The sequence below is a fragment of the Petromyzon marinus genome, unplaced genomic scaffold, assembly GCF_048934315.1.
Source record: "Petromyzon marinus isolate PM22_M1 ecotype Great Lakes invasive population unplaced genomic scaffold, UKy_Petmar_22M1.pri1.0 PM_G_Scaffold_2, whole genome shotgun sequence".
Lineage (NCBI taxonomy): Eukaryota > Metazoa > Chordata > Hyperoartia > Petromyzontiformes > Petromyzontidae > Petromyzon > Petromyzon marinus.
This window is the reverse complement of record NW_027422761.1, coordinates 5,494,278-5,512,831: the sequence shown is the minus strand read 5'-3', so window position 1 is coordinate 5,512,831 and position 18,554 is coordinate 5,494,278. Positions and strand designations below refer to the sequence as shown.

The window sequence follows — 18,554 nt, the reverse complement described above, 5'->3', positions numbered from 1 at the left end:
CACCCACTCATCCACTCACCCACCCACTTATCCACACACCCACAATCACCCACTCACTCACCCAGTCAACCACCCACTCACTCACCCACTCACCCACCCACTCACCCACTCACCCACTCACTCACCCACTTACTCACCCAGTCAACCACTCACTCACCCACTCACTCAACCACTCACCCACTCACTCAACCACTCACCCACTCACTCACCCACCCACTCATCCACACACCCACCCACTCACCCAGTCAACCACCCACTCAACCACTCACCCACTTATCCACTCACCCACCCACTTATCCACACACCCACAATCACCCACTCACTCACCCAGTCAACCACCCACTCACTCACCCACTCACCCACTCACCCACCCACTCACCCACTCACTCAACCACTCACCCACTCACTCACCCACTCAACCACTCAACCACTCACTCACCCACCCACTCAACCACCACTCACTCACCCACTCACCCAACCACTCACTCACCCACTCACTCACCCACCCACTCACCCACTCACTCACCCACCCACTCACCTACCCACTCACCCACTCACTCACCCACTCACCCATCCACAGGTCCGAGAGAGCCCACGACTCCGTGAGAGGAGGAGGAGGAGGCCTCGGGTGGGCCGGGACGCCCAGCTGACGGAGGTTGTCACGCTACACTCCCGTGGCAGTCGAGCGAGTACAAGGTGGCCGCCAGTCCGGACGCCCATGGCGGCGTCTGCAGAGGCGTCTCTTCTCACCCGACCAGGAAGCGCCCCCCACGCTTTGGGGACGCCGCCGGAAGAGCCGGCGCCGCTGACGGGCGCCGAGCCCCCGGGCACGGCGATCAACGCGGGCTTCATCTTCGCCGGGTCGGCGGCGGCGGCGGCGGTGGTGGTGGGGGGGCTCCGTTGAAGGCTCCGCGGTTGGCACGATGGCGGTGCTGGAACCCAGAGAGAGACGGCGAAGGGTCCCCCTCAGGGAGTGATGTAGGATCACCCTGAGCGGGGGCCCATACCATTGGCTGCCATCGGAGCAGAAACCGCGCAAAAAATCCCCTAGGCCCCGTGGTAAAATCCCCTAGGCCCCGTGGTAAAATCCCCGAGGCCCCGTGGTAAAATCCCTAAGGCCCAGTGGTAAAATCCCCGAGGCCCCGTGGTAAAATCCACTTGGCCCCGTGGTAAAATCCCCTTGGCCCCGTGGTAAAATCCACTTGGCCCAGCGGTAAAATCCCCTTGGCCCAGCGGTAAAATCCCCGAGGCCCAGCGGTAAAATCCCCTTGGCCCAGCGGTAAAATCCCCGAGGCCCCGTGGTAAAATCCCCTAGGCCCCATGGTAAAATCCCCTAGGCCCCGTGGTAAAATCCCCGAGGCAATACCTTTGCCCTAAGGCTGTGATTCCCACATTGGAGTACGAGCGTGGAGATGATTGTGTTCTCTACGTAATGATTCTAAGGCATCTTCTTTGGTTCTTTCGGTAAAGTCACATAGAATGAGAATAAAATAATAAATTGATAAAATAAAATAACACAATAATATTTTATTAATTTATTATTTTATTCTCATTCTACATGACTTTACCGAAAGAACCATAGAAGATGAATCCTTGCAGTCACGAAAGCTTTAAATCGAAATTGTAATGCAATTTTACTCAATCCCAGTAATGTTTGCGTGGATTTCGTTGCGATATCGAATGGCCTCAGTTTGAATGTTTCCCCTGAGACACATTCAAACTGTTAAAAAAACATGCCTGAGTATTGCAATTACGTTTGCATTTTAAACAATTGTATAGTCTGTTAGCATGTGTGTTGCAGTGTCACCATGAAAGTATGCTTGAATTCCAACCCCTACGTCACAAAGTTTTGAACATGCACTTGTTATCGCGTGTAAATGTACAATTTTATAGTTCTGACAAGATTGTTGGCTTGTGTTGCCACTGTTCCTCTGACTGTCGCCGTGTTTTTTCACGGTAATTTGTACACTAACATCGCTGTGCGTGACAATAAATTAGCCGTCTCTGTTCAGGGCTTGGTGTTGCAATGCCACATTCCCCAAATTAGAAGTGGATAAACTCAACATTCCCCAAATGAGAGACGGATAACCAGAGTTCACCCGTATGTCTATTAACATGGAGTTATATAAATATAAGTGTATTGGTAATAATTATAATTTGAAGCTCTTTGTCAATCCACTGCTACGATGGAGGCCTTCTCGTTCTTTTCAGTCGCGTGGCTAGTTTGACCATACTTCGTGGAGTTGCAATGATCATGAGAACGGTGAGGAATCAGCCCAGAACTACACGGGAGGATCTTGTCAATGATCTCAAGGCAGCTGGGACCATAGTCACCAAGAGAACAATTGGTAACACACTACGCCGTAAAGGACTGAAATCCTGCAGCGCCCGCAAGGTCCCCCTGCTCAAGAAAGCACATATACATGCCCGTCTGAAGTTTGCCAATGAACATCTGAATGATTCAGAGGACAACTGGGTGAAAGTGTTGTGGTCAGATGAGACCAAAATAGAGCTCTTTGGCATCAACTCAACTCGCCGTGTTTGGAGGAGGAAGAATACTGCCTATGACCCCAAGAACGCCATCCCCACCGTCAAACATGGAGGTGGAAACATGCTTTGGGGGTGTTTTTCTGCTAAGGGGACAGAACAACTTCACTGCATCAAAGGGACGATGGACGGCGCCATGTACCGTCAAATTTTGGGTGAGAACCTTCCCTCAGCCAGGGCATTGAAAATGGGTCGTGGATGGGTATTCCAGCATGACAAGGACCCAAAACACATGGCCAAGGCAACAAAGGAGTGGCTCAAGAAGAAGCACATCAAAGGTTCTGGAGTGGCCTAGCCAGTCTCCAGACCTTAATCCCATAGAAAATCTGTGGAGGGAGCTGAAGGTTTGAGTTGCCAAACGTCAGCCTCGAAACCTTCATGACTTGGAGAAGCTCTGCAAAGAGGAGTGGGACAAAATCCCTCCTGAGATGTGTGCAAACCTGGTGGCCAACTACAAGAAACGTCTGACCTCTGTGATTGCCAACAAGGATTTTGCCACCAAGTACTAAGTCATGTTTTGCAGAGGGGTCAAATAATTATTTCCCTCATTAAAATGCAAATAAATTTATAACATTTTTGACATACGTTTTTCTGGATTTTTGTTGTTATTCTGTCTCTCACTGTTCAAATAAACCTACCATTAAAATTTTAGACTGATCATTTCCTTGTCAGTGGGCAAACGTACAAAATCAGCAGGGGATCAAATACTTTTTTCCCTCACTGTATATAAATCAGCACTGAAGAGACTAAAGCGGCCAGGTGTGGTGCTGGCCACCCACCCCCTCGCGTGTGCTGCTCGCTAACAGCACTTGTCCCACCTGTCTGTTAAGGCTATACGGGGGGGGGGGGGGGATCTTTGCGCAGTGGACGAACGAGTGAGTCGAGAGCTCGCCTACACACAGCTCAAGATCGGCGAAGACGCCGGAACGAGTCCACAGATGCTCATTCAGACGGGGCGCTCGGGCGGCGGTGGCATCGGAGCCGAGAAAATAAATCCACACCTTTTTTATGTTTCGGTCGGCCGTGGGTGTGGTCGTTTGACCATACTTCACCACACTGGTCAGTACAGGTTGTTGAAATCAGGAAGCATAGCTGTGAGAGCATGGAAGTTAAATAAAACAATAGAATTTGCAGTGCAGCACTCTGATATTTAGTATATTGTAAAAAAAACCCAGTTAAAATCGGTGGCATTCGATGTCTGAACCGCTGCTAGGCCCTTCTCTTCACCTACCCACAATGACCAGCGTGGTGAAGTATGTTCAAACAACCTCCGCTTAACTGACATAGCGGCCAAGTAAATAATTCCCATGTATTCATAAATATTTGTTGCTTTTGTAACCTGCAGGGGCGCATCTCAATTTGTGGCAATTTTGCGATTCAGCGCCCTACTTGGTGGAATTTGCTATGCGGGGGCTTGCACGGGAATAGCGAATCAAGGAATTGTGGTGGAGGTGGGGGTGGGCGGGCTAGGAAGAGAGGAGAGTAGGGGTTTGATGTTGCAAATTTTAAACACGAATTCCCCACGGCATCGCAGTCATTGCATCCCAGATCGGAGGCGCACGTTTCCACATTTTCATGGTAACCGCAGTCAGACTGCCGGGATCACTTTGACAAATCACAGTGGTGAGGTTTTGATGCTGCCACGGAAACGCCAAGGTGCTCGCGCCGATTTCCATCGCTGAGCGAAATAACTACCGCTATTTCTTACACCACCACCCAAACCATTCCCTCCACGCTCACCGAATGTTTAAAGAGAACATTTTTTTAAAGTAAATAAATAACGCCAACCGTGCAGGTCACAGGTTGCCTTTTTGTTACAGCTGACCTGCATTCAGGGTCAATTCTGATGGTAAAAAAATAAAATAACTCGTGTAAGTGATTACGCAGATGCGTTTTTTTTCCCCCGCTGTTTGTGTATGTGTATACAAACGCACTGCAGTTACGTACTGCGAACATAGTTACATACCGTGTGTCTATTAACATGGAGTTATATTAGGTGTGTTTGCGCTGCAGGTAACAGCGGGAACATTGTGTACAAAAGTAACCCGGTACCATTACTATTTGCAGACAGGCTTCGAGTGCTTCTGCAGTGACATTGAATTCGTTTGAAAAGGGTGGAGTGGAAGAAGAGGGGGTAGAGAAAAAGTTCGCTCTTATTACAACACAGCTTATAATCCCACCAATCGGTCATCTTGGTTTTTCGTGGCAGTGCTAATTAGCTCGAGCACGAATATTTAAAAGGTCAGAAAAAGTTTAAATTTCAAATCCTGGAATTTTTTTGAATTACATTTTTTTGTTACTCTGTTGTAATTATTATCATATATATTTTTACGCGTTCCAGCCACGTACTTACGCTCATTACAAAGCGGAAGTGGAGGTCATGCAGCGGCTCAGTGCGCCAAGCAGGAGTTGACTCATTAACCCAAACCAACTTAGCAAAAAAATCCTCTCAAATTGTTTTTCGGGGAGTAAATATTGCAACGTATTTAAAATAAGGAGAACTTTACGTTGCGGATTACGTGCGTGTGTGCCAATAACCAGGATAATTCATGTTTGCAACAGCATTTGCAGGGATTGTTGGCCAAGGTTGACCCGCAAAAGATTTCTCGGCAAAAGGTTAACATCTTTACACTCCATCAAAGACTTCCGTGGTGGGCCCATTAATGTTCCGCATTGCTGATAGGTCCCGTACGGACTCTTAGACGCTCAGTTGTTATGTTTTGATGTGCTTTTCATGCCTCTTTTTACTTAATTAGAAATGTGGGAGCTTTAATGGTAACATAACCAACAATGTTCTTTCAAGGTTAACCCGTACACTTTGGGCGTAGACAGTCTTAAAATAACGGTCGATAGAGCACTGCTTCAAATTTGTGTGTAAGTGGCAGTGGCCAAAATTTGGCAAATCCTTGGTGGAGTGGCATCACAGCTGCGCAAAACAGTCTGGGTAATTGCAATATGGCGGCAATAGCAGTGTCTTGCATCGTTGGGATAGCAGCGTTGTGCGATTATGGTTCTGGTGAATAAAACTTTGAAGGGAGCTGAAATGTATGGAGAGGTTAGGGTGTACACTTCAGCGGTGAAAATGGTTTAAGAAGGTGGATGGATTGGATGCATGTGTTCCAGAGATGTCTACGCTTCTGGCATTTACATGGTACAACACTGATGAGGCACGTTCGTAAGTGTAGCAGGGAACACGAGAGTGGGAAGGTCTCCGTCCAGCAGCGGGTTGAGAAAGGTCTCCAAAATAAATGTACCGCATTCTTTGTCAATCACAGCGGCAATCGGTCGCTGCTGGTCAACCTCCAACTGAGGAATATTGCCGAATGCTCATCGAGTCTGTCTCGTTTGTGGACACATCAAATAGCGGAGCCTTAATCCGAATTCATCTTTTACCTGTGTCAGCCCACGACTGTTTCGGTCGTGAGGGTGGTTGTTCATGAACATACTTCACCACGCTGGGCAGTGCGGGTTGGTGAAGGAAGTGGGGGCCGTGTCCAAGACTGGTTTCATATATCACCCGACCACCGCTGACCTGGCGATCCGAACTCGGATCGCCAGGTTTATAACACAGTGTGCCAACTAACCATTGCTCCATAGGTGCACATCACGAGTCAATATAAAAGGGGGGGGGGGGCAGCACTTTGGAGCATGCCGTTTGTAATTGCAGAAGCAAATCCTCGTTTTTTTCTGTGGCTGACGCCGTGTGGAAAGACCCAGGGGGATTGTGGGGGAAGTGGCGGGCCTCCATAGGTGGCTTCGATATGCGGCAGGATGGGTCAGAAGCCTCTTGAACGGATTCGGTGATCTTCCCGCATCAACTACAACCGAGAACGGGCCGCGATGGCGATGTTTTATGAAGGGCCTGCTTTTCGACTCAGAAGTTCAGAGGTCGAGAGTTGACCCCGCAGCAGCGTGAACGGTGGCGCAGCTTAAAAAAAAAAACACTTAACCCACTCCGCCAGACGCGTTCCAACTTGTTGCCATGCAAAGAGTAGCAAAATGCCCTTTTGTTTGCAAAGGCCGCTGCCATTAGGAACAGGTTTTACCCTTTTAACTGGCACAAAAACTGACACCTTTATTCAAGGCATCGTGTCTGCAATAAACACAACACAAGCAGTCAAAGTGCAAACAAAAAAGACTGCTTGATGAGTAACCTGTGACCTTCGGTAAAGTCACATAGAATGAGAATAAAATAATAAAACCAACACAAGCGGCCTTCATCGTCGTGAGAATATTACTGTGTTATTTTATTTTATCAATTTATTATTTTATTCTCATTCTACGCGGTGACTTTACCGAAAGAAACAAAGAAGATGAATCCTTGCAGTCACGAAAGCTTTAAATCGAAATTTAACCTGTGACCGTACAACCTGCTCCGTCGATGCCGCGGTTTACGCATTGGCGTCTATCCACCGCTGGGTTGAAGGTCTCTTAAATTTCGATTTAAAGCTTTCGTGACTGCAATGATTCATCTTCTTTGGTTCTTTCGGTAAAGTCACGTAGAATGAGAATAAAATAATAAATTGATAAAATAAAATAACACAATAATATTCTCACGACGTTTCGGCCACAACACAAGCGGCCTTCATCAGGTGAAGGGGACGAGAATGTCTGGTAGGACAGTGCTGAAGGCCGCTTGCGTTGTGGGCGAAACGTCGTGAGAATATTATTGTGTTATTGTATTTTATCAATTTATTATTTTATTCTCATTCTACGTGACTTTACCGAAAGAACCAAAGAAGACGAAGGTCTCTTCCCCGTGCCGTCGTCGTTGCGACGACACCGCAACGCGTCTCACTCCGGCACGTGAGGCAGGGCCCTTCATTGTAGTGGGCAACGTTCGCCGATTGAATGGTTTCTTCTTCGGGGACACGCGTCGATTACGGTTGCTTTTCGTTGTCGGTTTTCCAAAAGCACTCCAATCCTGCTCTCGTGTGTTGTCTTAACGGTGTGCAAAATAAAAATAATAATAAACCAACGGAATAAATTGGCTGTATTATTCTACACAGGGGTTAAACTGTTCGAAAATGCAATTGCCAGAGATTCAGAACTCCCCGTACTTTTGATTTGCCTCAATATAAACAGTGTACCGAAGCCCCTGCATCATGATTAAGACAGATGCACTGCTTGTAGCTTGGAAGAGTCCACAATGATGGGGTGGGATAGAGGATATTATTTACCTCTGACTTTATCCCAGGTTTATACGGTGGAACTGCTTGTCCAAAGAATGTAATATTGCGCTTTAAAAATGGATCAAATATGAGAACAAATGCGCCGTCGTTCACCCTGTCAAATCTCTGGAATTAGACATTTTATTTTGAAAACCATTTTTACACAACGCATTTTTATCATTTGGCACTATTCCGTGTGCCAGAGGTGATATAAATTGGAATGATATCAATCTGTATTCTTAGCTCTTTCGGTAAAGTCACGTTGAAGGGAAACAATAAATAATAAAATATATATAAAACAATAAAAATTCTCACGACGTTTCGACCATAACACAAACGGTCGTCATCAGGTGACGACCGTTTGTGTTATGGTCGAAACGTCATCAGGTGACGATCGTTTGTGTTATGGTCGAAACGTCGTGAGAATTTTTATTGTTTTATATATATTTTATTGTTTCCCTTCAACGTGACTTTACCGAAAGAGCTAAGAATACGAATTACTGCAGTCACGAAAGCTTTAAATCAAAATATCAATCTGGTTGGTGCGTACAACCATTCCAGAGATGATTCCTCGAGACGTCTTTGCAGTAAATATTGTGGCACGAAGCCCGCCTTAAATATCGCAAATTCTCCAAGCCAGCCTCCGATAGAGCTTGTAGTGAAACGTTTCTGGATTGAGAAAGGTTACTCTGCCACCCAGCCTGACCTCGCGGTAACCCCACGAGTTCCCATTGCAGCAGGTCTGGCTGTATGGGAGAAAGCGGCTGCGGTACTATTTGTGGGGGTGAGTTGTGGGGGGGGGGGGTGCTGGGGAGATGTAGTGATGGGGAGGTGGGGCTGAGGGGATGTAGTGATGGGGAGCTGGGAATTAGAGGGATGAGGCTAGTGGTGGTGGTGGGGAGAGAGAGAGAAAGAGGTTGCGGTGTGGAGGGGAGTTCAGTTGCCACGTTGTGTTGTTTGGCGGTGAAGTAGGTCGAGAAACGGGAATGGATAGACAGACAACCAGGAATGGATGGACACATAATGGGGAATGGATGGACACACAACTGGGAATGGATAGACACACAACTGGGAATGGATAGACACACAACTGGGAATGGATAGACACACAACTGGGAATGGACAGACACACAACAAGGAATGGATAGACACACAACCAGGAATGGATGGACACATAATGGGGAATGGATGGACACACAACTGGGAATGGATAGACACACAACTGGGAATGGACAGACACACAACAAGGAATGGATAGACACCCAACCAGGAATGGATGGACACATAATGGGGAATGGATGGACACACAACTGGGAATGGATAGACACACAACTGGGAATGGATGGACACACAACCGGGAATGGATAGACACACAACTGGGAATGGATAGACACACAACAAGGAATGGATAGACACACAACTGGGAATGGATAGACACACAACTGGGAATGGATAGACACACAGCAAGAAATGGATGGACACACAACGAGGAATGGATAGACACACAACTGGGAATGGATAGACACACAACTGGGAATGGATAGACACACAACTGGGAATGGATAGACACACAACTGGGAATGGATAGACACACAACTGGGAATGGATAGACACACAACTGGGAATGGATAGACACACAACTGGGAATGGATAGACACATAACTGGGAATGGATATACACACAACGGGAAATGGATAGACACACAACTGGGAATGGATAGACACACAACTGGGAATGGATAGACACACAACTGGGAATGGATAGACACACAATGGGAAATGGATAGACACACAACAAGGAATGGATATACACACAACGGGAAATGGATAGACACACAACTGGGAATGGATAGACACACAACTGGGAATGGATAGACACACAACTGGGAATGGATAGACACACAATGGGAAATGGATAGACACACAACAAGGAATGGATAGACACACAACTGGGAATGGATAGACACACAACTGGGAATGGATAGACACACAACGAGGACTGGATGGACACAACGGGGAATGGGTGGACACACAACCGGGGAACGGGTGGACACACAACCAGGAATGTATGGACACAACGGGGAATAGGTGGACACACAACCAACGTTATTTCCCTGTTGTTCTTTCACGCCCTACCTATTTCAGACCCGTAACGTCCCTCTCTATTATGGCAAAAGGCTTGAGAACAACGCCCCGCTGGTGTGGCATCGTAGGCCTACATGGTAATCTGCGTGTGACACAGAGATAAGTGCGGGCGAATACCGGCTGCATCGCACGCGTGAACGTGAAGTGAGCGCGGCACTGTCGGTGTTTGAAACGGTTAGAAAATGAAAGGAGACTCAGAAGAAGAGGCGATTGAGCTAAATTTGTGGAGGGTGGGGGGCGGTGAAAATTTTATTTAAGAGCATTTTCATCCCACCCCCCCCCCCCCCCCCCCAGAATCTATAAAATAAACACAATGACAAGCATCATGTTAGGCATCAGAATGGCTGTTTTGATATGGTGTGCCAAGATCAAATGTAACGCGGAGAATGTGGTTTGCAGGGCCGTACAAATGATGATGGGTCATGACAATGTTTAAGGCCCACTGTTTATGTACTTATGCTGTTGCAACGTGGGGTGAAGGCATCGATGTACAGAGTTATGCTATAGAGGAATGGCATGCAAACTGTTGGTTTATGTATTCATTTAACATTCCATTACCAAAAACGTTCTTCCGTTATCTCGGAACGTAACGTGTTTTATTTTTATAACATTCTTCGTACAACGTGAACAGCCCTTGTCACAGGCCACTTCTGGATGAGGACTTCCCCCTTGCCGTGCGGGTTGTGGAGGTCATTTTACCACGCCGATCCGTGCGAGTATTATGAGGCGGGGGACATAGGAGTAGAGTACAACAGCGTACCGTACTGCTTCTAACAGGCTCGACGTAGCCCACAACACACGACGTTCGGTTCGAAGCACTTGGTCTGTGCGCCCTTCAGTTGCTTGGGTCAACAGTGGGGCTAAGTTTTTGCCCAATCATCGCCAGCTGGATCAAAAACGTAATGAACTGACACCGATGCTCAGCTCCGTGATGACCCATTAAAACACTATCCAGTCTCAACCCTTTGCGTACCATAATATTTGCTTCATATTCTTAGTTCTTTCGGTAAAGTCACGTTGAAGGGAAACAATAAAATAATAAAATATATATAAAACAATACAAATTATCACGACGTTTCGGCCATAACACAAACGGTCGTCATCAGGTGTGTCGGTTTGCATTAATTTATTTATTTTTAAACGGTGTATTTATTTATAAAAAAACGTCAGCGCCACGCGCAGCGATTTGGCAGTTTATTTAGAAGGACTAGTCCATCTATGTTCTGAAAAGAGGAGGGGGGAGACGAAAAAATTAATGTATGCTGTCTGAAAGCCACTGTAAGCGTGAACAATCAATTAAGACCTTATTTGATAAACCATTTCAGGTCTTAATTGATTCTTCACCCTTACAGTGGCTTTCAGACAGCATACATTAAATTTTCCGTCTCCCCCCTCCTCTTTTCAGAACATAGATGGACTAGTCCTTCTAAATAAACTGCCAAATCGCTGCGCGTGTCGAAACGTCGTGAGAATTTATTTTATTGTTTTATAGATATTTTATTATTTTATTGTTTCCCTTCAACGTGACTTTACCGAAAGAACTAAAAATATGAATTACTGCAGTCACGAAAGCTTTAAATAAAAAATATTTGCTTCATTCATCTTTCTCTGTCTCAACTCACGTCGTCGTCATCGCCCTTGCTGTTGTTGTTGTTGCTGTTGTTGTTTTTTGCCGTTGCCGTTTGTGTTTCTGTGCAGGTTCATCAACGCTCGCCGTCGGGATAGTGCAGCCCATGATTGACCAGTCCAACCGAGCAGGCAAGTGTCCGCTCGCTGACTGAGCCATCGCCACAGAGGCACAGGCACACGAACACCCCCCCGAGTTGGTTGCTGCCGTGTCGGCTGTCAGGAGAAATTTGACACCAAAACAACAGCTTACGACTCGTGCCAATTCTAAGTTAGATTTTCCAAAAAGTACGGTGGGGGGGGAGGGGGGTGGAAATAAAAGTCCACTTATTTATTTTCTGACAGTTTTTACGCACGCTCGCCAGGGAGTCGCAACTTCTCGAGGAGCCTGCCGAAATTGTCAGCGCGGCCAGAACTATTTTTGTAAAGATCCAGTGCACAAGCGGCGTGTGAACACAGCACGTGAACACAGCACGTGAACACACAGCACGTGAACACAGCACGTGACACACAGCGCGTGAACACAGCACGTGAACACAGCACGTGAACACAGCACGTGAACACAGCACGTGACACACAGCACGTGAACACAGCACGCGGGTAGATGTTGCGTATGCGATGCGCCACCTTGCCAAGGCTTGCCAGCCACAGCGTCGTTGCCCGTGCAAACTGGCACTGGTGGTGCCATCGTTTTACAAGTTTTACAAGTTGTGGGGGAGGGGGGGGCTGACAGCGCAATGGGGAGAGGACGTATGATTTCGGAAAGGGGGTCACACCAACAGGCCAGACTATCGCATATGGTAGGTCCGGATGACCTCCGTCGTGGCCATTAAGCCGACGAATCAGTCGAATTATAAAATCTGTGATAATTCTTGTATAATTATTTAAATCATTCGGGCAGGATCTGCATGTCGTAGGCCTAGCCTAGGACTCCCCATGTATTGAAATTGGCAGAACGGTTTCGGTGATATTCTCTGAACCACCATACGTATACATACGGATAGATCAAAGGATTATTAAATAGATGTGCTACTCAAGTTACATGTCAGGGCATCAGCCACTGGGTCACGAGCGTTAGTGTTTGAAATGGAATCCCTTCCTGAATACCGTGTGCCGTTCTACAGATTGGACACTATGCAAGATTTGTTCCCTCTACTTGCAAATACTATAGGTTCTCTCTCTCTCTCGCATTTCCACTGAAGCTATGCCAATGAAGACTTGGCTTGTGACTAATCGTATGAATGCTCGAATCAAATTAACATGTTGGCCATTCTCAGTCTACTTATGGATGGATGGATTGATTCCTCCCTGATGCCTTGTCGGTCATGGGGGTTTTAGCCGTGTATCACCACGCTGGCCAGAGCAAGTTTGTGAAAGGAAGTGCCCAGGACCGGATCAGATGTCACTCACTATTGATTTGAGCTGTGGCAAGGAATTGAACTGCGGTACTCTAACTACTACGGCACTGTTCCCCCCGTAAGTGATCATAACCATTCATTATTAATGTCACAGATCAACTTTGACATCTAGTTAGTTATTCTGTTAATTTCTATTCAGCCATTGTGGCAATGCTTTGAATTAATATCTGAATGAGCAGGAGTTTGTATGAACTCCTCCTGTTCTGCAGAGTGAGAGTGAGTGGAGTTTGTATAACCTCCTCCTGTTCTGCAGAGTGAGAGTGAGTGGAGTTTGTATGATCTCCTCCTGTTCTGCAGAGTGAGAGTGAGTGGAGTTTGTATGATCTCCTGCTGTTCTGCAGAGTGAGAGTGAGTGGAGTTTCTATGACCTGCTGTTCTGCAGAGTGAGAGTGAGTGGAGTTTGTATGATCTGCTGCTGTTCTGCAGAGTGAGAGTGAGTGGAGTTTGTATGACCTCCTCGTGTTCTGCAGAGTGAGAGTGAGTGAGTGGAGTTTGTATGATCTCCTGCTGTTCTGCAGAGTGAGTGGAGTTTGTATGACCTCCTCCTGTTCTGCAGAGTGAGAGCGAGTGGAGTTTGTATGATCTGCTGCTGTTCTGCAGAGTGAGAGTGAGTGGAGTTTGTATGATCTCCTGCTGTTCTGCAGAGTGAGAGTGAGTGGAGTTTGTATGACCTCCTCCTGTTCTGCAGAGTGAGAGTGAGTGAGTGGAGTTTGTATGATCTCCTCCTGTTCTGCAGAGTGAGAGTGAGTGGAGTTTGTATGATCTGCTGCTGTTCTGCAGAGTGAGAGTGAGTGGAGTTTGTATGATCTCCTGCTGTTCTGCAGAGTGAGAGTGAGTGGAGTTTGTATGATCTGCTGCTGTTCTGCAGAGTGAGAGTGAGTGGAGTTTGTATGACCTCCTCCTGTTCTGCAGAATGAGAGTGAGTGAGTGGAGTTTGTATGATCTCCTGCTGTTCTGCAGAGTGAGTGGAGTTTGTATGGCCTCCTCCTGCTCTGAAGAGTGAGAGTGAGTGAGTGGAGTTTGTATGATATGCTGCTGTTCTGCAGAGTGAGAGTGAGTGGAGTTTGTATGACCTCCTCGTGTTCTGCAGAGTGAGAGTGAGTGAGTGGAGTTTGTATGATCTCCTGCTGTTCTGCAGAGTGAGTGGAGTTTGTATGACCTCCTCCTGTTCTGCAGAGTGAGAGTGAGTGGAGTTTGTATGACCTCCTCCTGTTCTGCAGAGTGAGAATGAGTGAGTGGAGTTTGTATGATCTCCTGCTGTTCTGCAGATTGAGAGTGAGTTGAGTTTGTATGATCTGCTGCTGTTCTGCAGAGTGATAGTGAGTGGAGTTTGTATGATCTCCTGCTGTTCTGCAGAGTGAGAGTGAGTGGAGTTTGTATGACCTCCTCCTGTTCTGCAGAGTGAGAGTGAGTGGAGTTTGTATGATCTGCTGCTGTTCTGCAGAGTGAGAGTGAGTGGAGTTTGTATGATCTCCTGCTGTTCTGCAGAGTGAGAGTGAGTGGAGTTTGTATGATCTGCTGCTGTTCTGCAGAGTGAGAGTGAGTGGAGTTTGTATGACCTCCTCCTGTTCTGCAGAGTGAGAGTGAGTGAGTGGAGTTTGTATGATCTCCTGCTGTTCTGCAGAGTGAGTGGAGTTTGTATGGCCTCCTCCTGCTCTGAAGAGTGAGAGTGAGTGAGTGGAGTTTGTATGATATGCTGCTGTTCTGCAGAGTGAGAGTGAGTGGAGTTTGTATGACCTCCTCGTGTTCTGCAGAGTGAGAGTGAGTGAGTGGAGTTTGTATGATCTCCTGCTGTTCTGCAGAGTGAGTGGAGTTTGTATGACCTCCTCCTGTTCTGCAGAGTGAGAGTGAGTGGAGTTTGTATGATCTGCTGCTGTTCTGCAGAGTGAGAGTGAGTGGAGTTTGTATGACCTCCTCCTGTTCTGCAGAGTGAGAATGAGTGAGTGGAGTTTGTATGATCTCCTGCTGTTCTGCAGATTGAGAGTGAGTTGAGTTTGTATGATCTGCTGCTGTTCTGCAGAGTGATAGTGAGTGGAGTTTGTATGATCTCCTGCTGTTCTGCAGAGTGATAGTGAGTGGAGTTTGTATGACCTCCTGTTGTTCTGCAGAGTGAGTGTGAGTGGAGTTTGTATGACCTCCTGTTCTGCAGAGTGATTGTGGCGTTTGTAGATTATCTCCCCCAGTTCTGCATCTGTTTCCTCTAGATTTTCCATCATTCCTCCTCCCGCAGTTAAACACAAACACAAGTGCAAACTGGAATTGATTTAATAAATATCCCAGTGGCTAAAAAAAAGTACCGGACGATTACTCATTCGGGATTACACGCAGCAGCAGCGGCAGCAACAGCAAAATCGCTCTCCCTACCGCGGACAACTTTGGCAGGAAAAGTCTTGAGACACGTGAGTGAGGCTTTGAAGTCAACACCTCGATATGCGTACGTTCGATATCTCGAACTTTGGATTTGTGACCATTGCTTTAAGCAGAGGAAGGACCTAACAGAGAATGGGTTGACGACAGCGGAAGAGATTGGGTGTCAGTGTGATGTGGTGCACTACTTGAGCGTAACACAAAGCAGAGAGAGAGAAAAGTGGAAATGACAAATGATGGAATGTGCAGTGGACACCTAACGGGGCCACGTGTCCATGAATCGTGGTGATGATGATGATATAATTACTTTAAACGAAAGGCTAAATATAAAGTATGATCAAGTATAAAATACAATATAAGTGTACGACGCTACAGGAAGGCATAATACAGAGTGGTTTTTGGGGGGTTAGATCGTGTAAATATACATGTGTCGTTAAACCCACTGACCACCCGACACAGCCAATTACTAAGGTTTGTCACGTAAACAAACTTTACATAAACCGTATTAACTTCACATCTCTATTTACGCGATCTACCACCCCCCCCACTCACCCAAAAAAAATAACCCTGTACTATGGATTATATTGGTCGCGTCAGCCTGCTTGTTAAGCCGAGGTTTTGCAGTCCATGAAGGAGTCGTGGTAGCTGTGTTCTGATTTAGATCTGGAGCGATGGGATAGCTTCGTGGGTAGACGCTGCTGGGTTGAGATGCCGGCAGTGGCTCAGGGAGGCCTTCATCCAGCAGTGGATTGGTGCGAAAGAATCCTAAATACATGGCTGATGATATTATTGACCCCATGCACAACACCGCAGGTGTTCTCTCTCAAGCGAGAATGTTCACAGCTGCCAGTGAGTTGAAGGATTTCGAATTTTTAATCCGACTTGGGGGGGTTGGCTCAACCCATCATCCTCTGCCTCCAGCGGAGGTGGGGGGAGGGTCGATAAATTGGGTACCACTTTGTTTTGGAAGTCAACAGCGATTTGCCTTCACAAAAATGAACTGAAATAAAATATAATTATATGAGCAGTCTCCAACCCTTATACATCGCTCTCTGGGCTATGTGCAGTGTAGGAGGGCCATTGTCCGAAACGTCGCCTTATACAGGGACTCCTCTGCTTACGAACGTTCGACTTTCAGAGATTTGAAAAACCTGTCCGTATGTCATGTAGATGCTACATGAAGAACCAGTGGCATCTACATCTACAGAACGTGAAGAACCAGTGGCATCTACATCTGCAGAACGCGAAGAACCAGTGGCATCTACATCTGCAGAACTTAAATAACTAGTGGCATCTACATCTACAGAATGTGAAGAACCAGTGGCATCTACATCTGCAAAACTTAAATAACCAGTGGCATCTACATCTACAGAACGTGAAGAACCAGTGGCATCTACATCTGTAGAACGTGAAGAACCAGTGGCATCTACATCTGCAGAACTTAAATAACTAGTGGCATCTACATCTGCAGAACGTGAAGAACCAGTAGCATCTACATCTGTAGAACGTGAAGAACCAGTGGCATCTACATCTGCAGAACGTGAAGAACCAGTGGCATTTACATCTACAAAACTTAAATAACTAGTGGCATCTACATCTGCAGAACGTGAAGAACCAGTAGCATCTACATCTGCAGAACGTGAAGAACCAGTGGCATCTACATCTACAGAACGTGAAGAACCAGTGGCATCTACAGCTGCAGAACGTGAAGAACCAGTGGCATCTACATCTGTAGAACGTGAAGAACCAGTGGCATCTACACCTGCAGAACGTGAAGAACCAGTGACATCTATATCTGCAGAACTTGAAGAACCAGTGGCATCTACATCTACAGAACGTGAAGAACCAGTGGCATCTACATCTACAGAACGTGAAGAACCAGTGGCATCTACATCTACAGAACGTGAAGAACCAGTAGCATCTACATCTGCAGAACGTGAAGAACCAGTGCCATCTACATCTGCAGAATTTAAAGAACCAGTGGCATCTACATCTACAGAACTTGAAGAACCAGTGGCATCTACATCTGCAGAACATGAAGAACCAGTGGCATCTACATCTGCAGAATTTAAAGAACCAGTGGCATCTACATCTACAGAACTTGAAGAACCAGTGGCATCTACATCTGCAGAACATGAAGAACCAGTGGCATCTACATCTACAGAACTTAAAGAACCAGTGGCATCTACATCTACAGAACTTAAAGAACCAGTGGCATCTACATCTGCAGAACTTAAAGAACCAGTGGCATCTACATCTGCAGAACTTAAAGAACCAGTGGCATCTACATCTGCAGGAGATTATACAACTTTTAAAGCGCATTCCCCGTGTTTAGTGTACACGCCGTACAACACGTTTGGAGTAAAGTTACGAACAGAGACCTCTGGAACGAAACTCGTTCGTAAGTCGAGGAGTCCTCGTTGTATATAAAAAGTCACTGCCAAAGCACAATCACCAAATTCTAAGTTCTCTCTCCCTGTGTGGACGTGGGAGGGGTGCGGGTTCCACCGACCACTGCTCCACCCTCTATGCTCCACGCTCATCCCCGTCCAGAGGAATGTGGAATTTCCACCGCCGTGCAAGCACGTGGCTCTTGACGTCTTACGGCCTCTGTGGCCGCCATGTTGGGTAAGTAGGTTCCGCTGTTTTGGACGAGCGTTTGCAGCCATGTTGGGTGAGTAGTTTCAGCCATCTTGGGTGAGTAATTTGCCGCCATTATTGGGGGAGGAATTTTTTGCCTTGAGGGCCGTTTTCACAGTAGCAGTCAAAGTAATCGACTCAGCAAAGGCCCTGTGAATCGATTCCAGAGACGAACCATAGCATCAGATTAAAATTTACGATTCCCAATTTTGTATGGCAGTAATCGAAGAATCGATTACTGTTTGTATTTTGCAGGCGAGGTAACAGAAGCGACCCGCGCAAAAACTCCTCCTCGACACGATTGTTCCCTACATAGTACAGCGTAATTAATTAACACAATTAATGAACACTTTACCTCATAATTTACCTCATGATTATCGTATTTTAGCTTAAGTCGAGTTTTTTTAAAATTTTGTTGTTGTTGTTCACTGGTGGTGGGGTGGGGATTGCTCAATATTGGTGACGACCTCGAGCAGAGAGACGGGGTCAGGGTCAGCGTGACCTGGCTGAAGGGAGGGGTACGTGAGGGATACATGAGGGGGATACGTGAGGGATACGTGAGGGGATACGTGAGAGGGATACGTGAGGGGGATACGTGAGGGGATACGTGAGAGGATACGTGAGGGGGATACGTGAGGGGA

At 46.7% G+C, this 18,554-nt stretch overlaps 1 protein-coding gene across 1 annotated transcript in view; it reads left to right on the top strand.

The window, feature by feature from the left end:
• Positions 1–718: 718 nt before the first annotated feature.
• LOC142912370 (uncharacterized) overlaps positions 719–18,554 on the top strand; it is a 38,452-nt gene continuing 20,616 nt past the window's right edge. The window contains exons 1-2 of the mRNA XM_076060534.1: positions 719–899; positions 11,561–11,620. Coding sequence (XP_075916649.1) covers positions 719–899; positions 11,561–11,620 — 241 coding nt within the window. The remainder of the gene's footprint in view (positions 900–11,560; positions 11,621–18,554) is intronic.